The 9,848-nt window shown below is 40.0% G+C and overlaps 2 protein-coding genes and 1 long non-coding RNA gene across 3 annotated transcripts; 2 read left to right on the top strand and 1 right to left on the bottom strand.

The window, feature by feature from the left end:
• The first annotated feature begins 3,760 nt into the window (after nt 1–3,760).
• LOC127535500 (uncharacterized) lies at nt 3,761–5,553 on the top strand. Its single transcript, XM_051953667.1, has 6 exons — nt 3,761–4,266; nt 4,354–4,478; nt 4,707–5,022; nt 5,129–5,217; nt 5,383–5,462; nt 5,550–5,553. The coding sequence occupies exons 1-6, from the start codon at nt 4,107–4,109 to the stop codon at nt 5,551–5,553; spliced, it is 774 nt and encodes a 257-aa protein (XP_051809627.1). The 5' UTR covers nt 3,761–4,106.
• A 21-nt stretch (nt 5,554–5,574) lies between these two features.
• LOC127535416 (G2/M phase-specific E3 ubiquitin-protein ligase-like) lies at nt 5,575–8,156 on the top strand. Its single transcript, XM_051953398.1, has 6 exons — nt 5,575–5,597; nt 5,727–6,040; nt 6,190–6,368; nt 6,592–6,764; nt 7,113–7,327; nt 7,402–8,156. Exons 2-6 carry the CDS (start codon nt 5,734–5,736, stop codon nt 7,635–7,637), a joined length of 1,110 nt encoding a protein of 369 aa, XP_051809358.1. The 5' UTR covers nt 5,575–5,597; nt 5,727–5,733; the 3' UTR covers nt 7,638–8,156.
• A 14-nt stretch (nt 8,157–8,170) lies between these two features.
• On the bottom strand, nt 8,171–8,903 carry LOC127535432 (uncharacterized). The gene is made up of 3 exons (XR_007944283.1): nt 8,630–8,903; nt 8,302–8,520; nt 8,171–8,212 (listed from the first exon to the last, which is right to left on the bottom strand). It is a non-coding gene; the product is annotated as an uncharacterized LOC127535432 (long non-coding RNA).
• Between the last annotated feature and the right edge of the window lie 945 nt (nt 8,904–9,848).

Genomic DNA, 9,848 nt, shown 5'->3' with positions numbered 1-9,848 from the left:
AGGACGCTAGAAAGCAAATCTCGTCCGAAATCGCACGGTAGCTGGCGCAAGCTATCGCGCGATTTCGGAACGAGATTTGCTTTCTCGCACCCTGAGATTTGGATACAGACCACAACAAATAGCGATCGCCAAGTAATGTGGAGGTTTTCGTTCACTTCTCATCTCTAATATGTTGTGGGGACACTCGTTGAGACTATCTGAGCCGGTCAGTGTGGGGGAAAAAAGCATATTGGGTCGGAATTTGACGCGGGGGGGGCAAGTTGCCCCATAGTTTTTGCTAGCTGAGCTGCTAGCTGAGCTGCGAAGCTGCCTGCCTGGCTAAATACTGGAGCTATGTCGAAAATTCATTTCTCCATCACTCACATGTATGAAAAGACATATGAAAATAGACCACAGGTTGAAAAAAACTGAAGTTCCCCTTTAAAGTCCACTTCACCCCTTTCCTTGACCTCATGACTCTGTCCACTGAGACCAAGGAAAGGTGTTTAGGCGAAAACATGGGGCATCATTCTTTTGACTGTAAAATAAGGACACGGCAGCAACAATGACACAGAGGATGTTGGCAAGTTTATGCAATTATTAAGTGTGAAATTCTGTCACGTATCATCATGGGAAGCAGCTAAGGAATACACTGATGAGAACTTGGATTTCTCGATCAGTTTTGCAAGAATTCTGCAATTGGGTCATTTAATCTCAAGTCAACAAATGGCTCCAGCAGCACCATTTCTGATTTGCATTATATTCAGTTTCAGTGTGCCATTAGGTCCCAAAAGAAGATAGCAAACAGGTTTTTGGTCATATGTGTACACATTTTGCTTTTACACCCAATTATAAGGGGGTAGGTTTCGGCCTAAATCTGATAGCCGTCATTCAGGTACATACTCAGAGGTCCATAATTCTTGAAATGTGCAAGCTAGAAGCATGAAATTCACAGGAACATTTCATTTTTCACTGCTAGTTGCTAGTTGCAAAAACAATCATGTTTTTAGCCCTAGTCTGAGTGTGAAAAATTTATGGAGGGTGGAATTCCTGAAAAAAAACAACTAAAATCTTAATTTCGCCCATGTTTGAAAGGCCTCTGTATGCCATTTTAATCTAAAAAAATATTAAAACAGCATTTCTTTCTTTAGTATACGTCTTTACTGACATGCTAAAACCACTGTTGAAGTACTCAGCTGTTTAATGTGGCTGCAGGACCTACTTTAATTAGGGGCGAATCTGAAATTTCATGAAATACAACCACATTTTTCACATTTTTTGTGATAAATAGCACCACTCTGAAACTTTTTGCAAAGAATCTTTGTGTACGAGTTGTCAAAACTTCAAAATATTGAATTGGTGTTCTGTCACCTTCATGTTGAAAATCTAGGCCAAAAGGAGGCCTAAAATGCCCTCGGCCATCATTTTTGCCAGATTTAGGGCAAAGAAAGTGTCATAGGCCCTGAGAGGATACAGGTTTCTTTGTTGTTTATATATGATGGTTGCAACACTCCATCTAGGGTCCGTGTACGTCGCCGTCATTCTATTTTCGATTTGGGGTCAAAACACCAAAAACGGATAACGGCCGTTTCCCGTTTTTTGTTTTCAAAATAAAAATCAGAAAACGGAAAACCAATCCGTTTTCCGATTTTCTTTTTTCAATAAAAACGGATATCAAAAAACAAATTAGAAGTTAAATTTCATTTTTTGATATCCGTATTTATTTATTTATTATTTTATAGCCTAATATTACAAGAGTTACCCCAAAGGGCAAGCAAATCGGGTACAATGGATTTCACTGCTGTCTTATTTATTCACAGGACTAGCAGGGTGACTTAAGAAATAAATGTAATAGAGCAGCACTGCCGAAGCGGTGCAGGTGAAGGTTGCATGCCTAGTTTTTATATACTTTGTGAACAATCTCATCCACTATATCTGAATGTCATAGTAATAATGTGAACATCGCCACCTTCTGGGTGCTCTAGCTCAGAATACACAATTTTCAACATTAAATGTTCTTCCAGACTGGATCATCATTTGGCCGCAAAATGATGACCGGCTACTTGTCATCAAGAAATGTCAAGGCTTGTGAGGGCAGGGTTAAGGGTAAGATCCCTGCATTGGACCCTACCACCAAGCACGTTAACATGTAAGAGAAGCACTATTTGCACTCATGTGTTTGTGCAGTTTAAAAACTTCAGTGTACCACCCGCGGTACACTTACTAATTTGCATAGGAATTTAAAGAATGTCCGAAGGCTGCAAACGCGATTATATAAACACTATACGCCGATGGAAAGCTTAGATTCTCATGAATCCGCCGGTATAAACCACTTTCAGATGTGATTACCACAGCGGGTAATATAAACACATTTGTCCGACAAACAACGAATATCCATCCATCCGTTCTCTATACACGGCTTCAACGCACACAGCGCGACTCACATTTCCGGGCTCATTATTTCACACAGATGAAAATATTCCACAAAAAACAGCCATAATCCAACCTTGGACATCCAGACAAAACAAGTCAGTAAAATATTTTGTCCAAAACATGTCTTGAAGTCGGTATATAGTCCACGAATAGGTCGTTTTCAAGGAAATGCACCTCGCGATGCGCGTCCAATATTTCCTATATGTCTCGTCATATTTTTATTTAAAAATAGAATATTAGCGATTTTTTTGTACAATTTGTAAATAAAAAATATGACGAGACATACAGGGAATATTGGACGTGCATCGCGAGGTGCATTTCCTTGAAAACAACCTATTCTTGGTAAATATACCGTCTTCAAGACATGTTTTGGACAAAATAGTTTACTGGCTTGTTTCGTCTGGATGTCCAAGGTTGGATTATGGCTGTTTTTTGTGGAATATTTTCATCTGTGTGTAATAATGAACCCAGAAATGTGAGTCGTGCTGTGTACATTAAAGCCGTGTATAGAGAACGGATGGATGGATATTCGTTTTTGTCGGACAAATGCGTTTTTCTCACCCGCTGTGGTAATCACATCTGAAAGTGGTTTATACCGGCGGATTCATGAGAATCTAAGCTTTCCATCGGCGTATAGTGTTTGTATTGTTGTTGAAAAATTAATCCACTGCTGTAATAAATCTATGTCTGTGTGTGTATCTGACAGCAGGCCCTTTGCCTTCTGACTGAAATGGTTTACAGATAGCCTCTAGGTTGTTTCCTCTAGGGTAACTGCCAGTATCAACAAAATTATTGTTTGGAGATAAGGGTGCAGGTGTTTGTGTGAGAAAATTTGGGGGAGGCTGCCTCCCATGGGGAAAAGTGCCGGCCGCCCACGAGTTTCCAATTAAAATTATTAGGGAGTAAAGATTCGCTCTTTCCTTAAATTGTGCAATACTGGCAGCTGGCAGTGGCAAAAAAGAGGGATGGGTTAAGGGCATGAACTGACCCCAGCTCAGAGGGTATAAAAGATTGTATTATCTGACAGTAAGTTCAGAGGGCTTCCGGAACCTCTCTCAGTGTTTTGACCTGTATTAAACAGAATAAACACTTTACTTCTTGGCATCTGAAGACTTGGCTCCTGGATTCCTTTGATGATTCTATGGTGAGACTTAGATATTTTCAGACCTAGAACCTAGAATTAAATTACAAGTGTTAATACATAGAGTGATCAGGTTAAACATAGATCTTACGTAGTGGGGCAACTGGCCCCCCACTACAATTGGCGAGCCAGCCAGGAAGAAGCGGGGACGACTGGAGACCCCAGCGGCTCGGGCGGAGGCTTGGAAATCATCCAAAGGTACGGTGGCCGAGAGGTGCAAACCAAATTTACAAAATGTAAAACACTTTTACAAAGTTTAAGACAAATTTACATTTTGGAAAACATTTTTACATATCACAAAACAAAATTACAAGTTCTGAAACAAATTTACATTTCAGAAAACAATTTAACAAGACGCAAAACACTTTTACAATCTCCGACACAAATTTACAAGTGGGGAAACACTTTTGCAAGTTCCGAAACAAATTAACAAATGAAAATCAACCGGAAAGGGAATGTCCCAACTCCGGGGTTGAACCGTAAGTGATAGCGAAGATCGGCCAATACGAGTTATTGCTGTTGTTGAAGTTGATGGAGTTTATCGTGACCCAAGATGGACAGCGAGCGGGTGATGTTCTGCCCATTTTGTGGGGAGCACATGAGCCGCTTAACGCGGTTTTGTTTTTCGTGTGGTCGGTCTTTGGAGTTTTTAAATGGGGCAGACAAAACGAATGCACAGGAGACGTCCCAACCACCTGTTAATGCTAAACAGGGTAAGTGTAGCATGTAGCGGCGTGAATAGCGCTATTGGTTAGCGGCTGCCAGTTTTCTGTTTTGAAACGTGGCTTTGTTAATTTCAGGAGAAAAATCGTGTCCATCATATAAGCATTTCCTGGAGTACAGAAGCTCCAAGTCAAAGGAGCGTCAGTCTTGTAACTACGGGCCGAGAGGAAGACCTCGGGCTAAAGAACGAAAACACGTCCAGGTATGTTGAACTGACTGCCTTAGCCTATCAATACTCGACTGTCTGACTCGAGATGGCTCAGAAGTAGATCGGTATCATGTTAGATTTATTGGAGAGACTGAATTAAGTTTAACAGAAAGACTAAAATCTTGCTGTGCATGTATTTTAGAGCATATAGCATATGTACAGGGTTATATTTTACCCATGCTTAATACATGAAATTAACCTTATCTATCCTATCATGTTTAGATAAACATTGGGTTGATGGTGCCAAATAGAGATGATGGAACTGATTTAAAACCTCTAAGAGGGAAAACACTCCCGTTATTTGTTGACCCAGAGGTCGAAGCACCTGATCTTCTCAAGCAAGCTGTAAAGAAGATGAGAACATTCAACAAAGACATGCAAGAAGGACCATATGTCCTTTTGTATGCAGACTGCTCAGAGGTGGTCCATGTGCCTGGGTCGGAAAAGCCGTTCAAACTGGATGATTATAAAAGGGAACTTGGGAGGCCATACGGCAGGATCACCTTTTTCATTTGCCTGGAAACACATTTTAAAGGAGGTTAGTGGATCTCATGATTCAATATTTTTATATATTTTAGATTAGACTGTATTGAAGGACACATCTACAGTATCTACATGATCTGTTGAATTTGTTGTTTTTTCAGCAGTGGGTGATACCTCAGACTCTGATGGCGATTCTGAAATTATCATCACATCAAGGAGCACAGCTGAATTTAACCGAGCTGACACTGTGGTACACCAATTATTTATTTTTTGTAATACCTTTATATGTATGAATATATTTATTGATTCATCTATGACACAATGCAAACCTTTCACTGTTGGTATATACAGTATATGGTAAGGGAACATTTATGGAAGCTATTACAAATTGATAAATTTATGCGTTTCCTCTCAGGTTTTTGAACCACGAAACCAAAGTACTCCCAAACACAAAACTGAAGATGAAAGGTCAGTACATTTTAGCATCTTGCCTTTGTCAGGGAGACAAACAGATTTAATATGAGGTCCTCTCTTGTGGTAATCAACCAATTGGAATCATGGCTGTATTTCTTTCATTCCTAGATGATTATTGTAGGCGTGGAGTGTGGAGAATCTCCAACACACAGCAGTGTAAAATGAACTTTTGACTGTGGCATTCCAGTTTTTTTATTGTGTAATATTACTGGTATTTAGATAATTGTTCTAAAAGCATGCACTATATGTTGTATCCATTAATTACATCACTTTCTGTCATTACAGGGAGGAGATGAACATCACACTACCTGATGTTGTGGCAAACCTGTCACTTCCTATTGATCACACAAAGGTCAGCAGGTTCAACATCTCAAGGGCTAATGTTTGGGATGGAGCTGTCAGAGGCTTCAAGCGTACAACATACTCTGAAACCTGTGACCTGCTGGTCAGATTTACTGATGATGCTGGTGTTTTTGAGGAGGGAATTGACACAGGTGGTCCAAGAAGAGAATTTTTAACTCTGCTAATGAAACACCTGAAAGACCGGCCCATTTTTGATGGACCAGAAGGACATCGGTTCTTGGTCTACAATGCAAATGGTATGCATAGTGTTAGATGTATACTCTACTACATGGTTGGTTAATAATAATTAAACATGTATATCACATGGCATAAGCTTTTTCCTCATTATCTTAAAGTTTATTTTGTTTTCTGTGTTTAATTTTGCAATATATATATTCATTCACAGCTGTTAGGGAGGATGAATACTTCCTGGCAGGAAAGATGATTGCAGTGTCGGTTGTACATGGAGGTCCAGGACCCCATTTCCTGTCAGAAGATCTTGTACATTATCTTGCCGGCCAGCCTTCGTTCAAAGCAACAGTTAATTTAATAACTGATGAAGAAATAGGGAAAGCTTTGCAAGAGGTGAGAATAGCATAAAGCTGCAGTGTGGCAGGACGTACTTATACATTGTTCCTGTAGTGTTTTAGGACACTTTTGCTTCCTATACTACATACACAGTATTGGCTTCATTTATTAGTTTTTGATAGGGTAGGGTTACACCATGATGTGTATATCACTGAATAAAAATATGTGAGGAAATAGTTACTTATTGGGATGTTTATGCTGTTTTTTTAATGTCTTTCAGATTGAGAATGCTGCTTCATTGGATGCTCTGCAGGAATGTATCATGAGACACAGCACAATGTTACAGACAGCAGGCTGTCTGAGACATGTGGCTGCTGTGGGGGAGAAGAAAGAAGTTGTGGCAGACTACCTCCGATGGTATATTATTGACCGCAACTCATCTGTAATTGACAGGTAAGAACATCTTTTTAATGATGTCATTTTCTTTGTGTGATATTTTTGTTTGAAATTCCTCTTGGCATGTATATCTGTTATCAGTCAGTCACTGTAGTAACACAAGTTTTTTTCAATTTCTACTGAGTCAAATGCACTCAAGGTCAGTCTGATTGATATTATCTCAAGTAAACAATATACCGGTAAAACGAGTTTTCTGAAAATTTATAAAAAATGGTTATCAGTTTTTGCAAATGAACTCTTCATTTGTTTAGGTGGATTGGAAGAGAACTTCTAACAGTTTTCTTTAGATAATTTGATTACAGTTAGCACTACACAGCAGTGAAAGTGTTTGTGTTCACTTTGTAGATTCAGAGATGGTCTTTCAGCCCTTCAGTTTCTTACTGCACTACGGCAACACCCTTCTTTGCTGACCCCTGTCCTGTGCCACTCTGCAAAGCGACTCACTGGCTTGGAACTTGAGAGACTCTTCAAACCTGACCTCAGTCCTTCAGGGAGTAACAGGAGACTAAAAGAAAGTCAAACTTTGGCCTACTGGGCAGACTACCTCCTTGACTGTGAAGGTTTGTATGTTTTTTTTGTAAATACCTGGAAAACCACATTACCATGGTATATCTGAACATTTTTATCTTTGCAGAAGGTGAGACTGCTGTGTCTGTGGAGGATGTTTTGATGTTTGCAACTGGGCTGACATCACTTCCCCCTTCTGGCTTGGAACCATTGCCACAAATACGGTTCCTGGATGACTCTCCATTCCCGATGGCAAATACGTGCTCAAACTTGCTGAAATTGCCACTCCTGGATTCATACAGTGTGTTTAAGTCACAAATGGACTTTGGAATTCAAAATAGTCCAGGATTTGGCTGTTTTTAAACCATATGACTGGTTGAACTCTAGAGCTTAGACTCTAAAAATGTTTTGTTCTAAACATGCTGTTGTTGTTTGTGCACTTAAAGGTGCGGTTAGGTCTCAGTCAATTGTTTTAGATCCATAATTTTAAACTGTGGTTGTTTATGAACCACTGTTTTATTCATTTATTCAGATTCATTTTAGAATGAGAAAAAAACCCAAAAAGATTTCAGGAGATTTTGTTCTATATGTAAAATGTAATAAATGTAATAAGAGGTTATTACTTTGCTGTGTTTTTTATTCATCTATTTCCCACATTGAATTGATGAAGCCATAGGTGGCAAACTCTGACACTTTTGTGTACATGTTGCACCATTACAATAAATGTATCTTCCATTCATAGCTCAGCAGTTTCTTTCAGTCTTAGATACAGTTCAGTTGCAGACTGCCAATACTCTGGCTTCTGTAAATAACTGTTCTCCATGGCCAAGTCCAAATACTCCTGCATGCTGGCGTCCCCACATGGAGCTCTTGTCAGGTGAGTCTCGGGATCCAGCTCAGCTTGTTCAATTTTAAATCCACAGTCTCTGGAGCCAAACCTATGTTAAACAAAGACATAATTACATTTATTAAAATTTAAGATAAAAGGAAAACAAATACAAACTTCAGTCTATCACCAAAGTATTACCTGTGTGGTAAGTAGTAGAGCTCATTGGGCACACCTCCTGGACATGATGCTGTTCTTGAGGGGCGAATCCTGTGACTGTTCCACAATCTCACACACTCATCCAAGTCCTTCTGGATAACATCACCAAAGCAATATCTCAGTAGACACTGGTGCTCACGACTCCCATTGAAGTATCCAGCATCTCTTAGGTCTGCAAATAGCTCCATCCAGAACTGAGACCTATAGAAATCAATAAAATAATAAGTTATAATTTTAAGCATATACATGTGTTTAAATGAATAAAATCAAAGGTTACACATAACTAAATGACTTTGTGAAGGCTACTTACCTTCCCTTTCTGAAGATGGACCACCAGGACTCAATCCTCTGGTTGTTTGTGGATGAGCCATACATGTGGCTGGATGCTCCAGAGAAGTAGTCACTATGGTGGTGGCGTAGGGTGCACTGAATTGCGGCCATGGTCCCGTTCTCCGTGCCGCAATCAGTCCTCAGTCTCATGGGAGTGACACCAAGGTTTCGCACACATGACAGAAAGTGGTGAGCGATCACACTTGGGTCATTATTTGTCGGTCCGCATGCAAGCCACATTACTTTACGTGAAAATCCGTTGATACAGCCTGAAATAGCCAAACCGAATGGCTTAAGTTTATCATAACCATCCGCGTGCCACATGTAGTTCGGTGCCATGGAGTGGTAGGTTCTTCTGACAAACCTTCTGCGTGCTCTCCTCTCACAACCTCGAGGATGTAATTCCCGGAGCAAATTCATCACTTGATCCCTCTTCACTCGCAGATTGTATTTTTGTTTAAGTACCTGCCACATCATGCGGTAGCCAAACAGCTGTCCAGGTCCACGAAGTTCCAGTCGGATGGCCCTTATTATGGCGTTTGTATTGGAGTAATCCTTTCTGTGATATAAACCAGCTTCATTCAGTTTGCTTTTCAGAGACCTCAAGCTGATGTGAACACCGTGTAAACATGACATCAGATCCACGATTACAGCGTACGAGTGTCCCTCATTAAAATATCTTACACACTGCTGCAGCATATCTGGTCTGTCGGTCTGGCCTGCCCCATTTAAAAACTCCAAAGACCGACCACACGAAAAACAAAACCGCATTAAGCGGCTCATGTGCTCCCCACAAAATGGGCAGAACATCACCCGCTCGCTGTCCATCTTGGGTCACGATAAACTCCATCAACTTCAACAACAACAATAACTCGTATTGGCCGGTCTTCGCTATCACTTACGGTTCAACCCCGGAGTTGGGACATTCCCTTTCCGGTTGATTTTCATTTGTTAATTTGTTTCGGAACTTGCAAAAGTGTTTCCCCACTTGTAAATTTGTGTCGGAGATTGTAAAAGTGTTTTGCATCTTGTTAAATTGTTTTCTGAAATGTAAATTTGTTTCAGAACTTGTAATTTTGTTTTGTGATATGTAAAAATGTTTTTCAAAATGTAAATTTGTCTTAAACTTTGTAAAAGTGTTTTACATTTTGTAAATTTGGTTTGCACCTCTCGGCCACCGTACAAAGGGCCCAAAATAA

This window comes from Acanthochromis polyacanthus, chromosome 9, assembly GCF_021347895.1.
Source record: "Acanthochromis polyacanthus isolate Apoly-LR-REF ecotype Palm Island chromosome 9, KAUST_Apoly_ChrSc, whole genome shotgun sequence".
NCBI lineage: Eukaryota > Metazoa > Chordata > Actinopteri > Pomacentridae > Acanthochromis > Acanthochromis polyacanthus.
The sequence above is the reverse complement of the archived record's forward strand: the minus strand, read 5'-3'. Positions and strand labels throughout refer to the sequence as shown.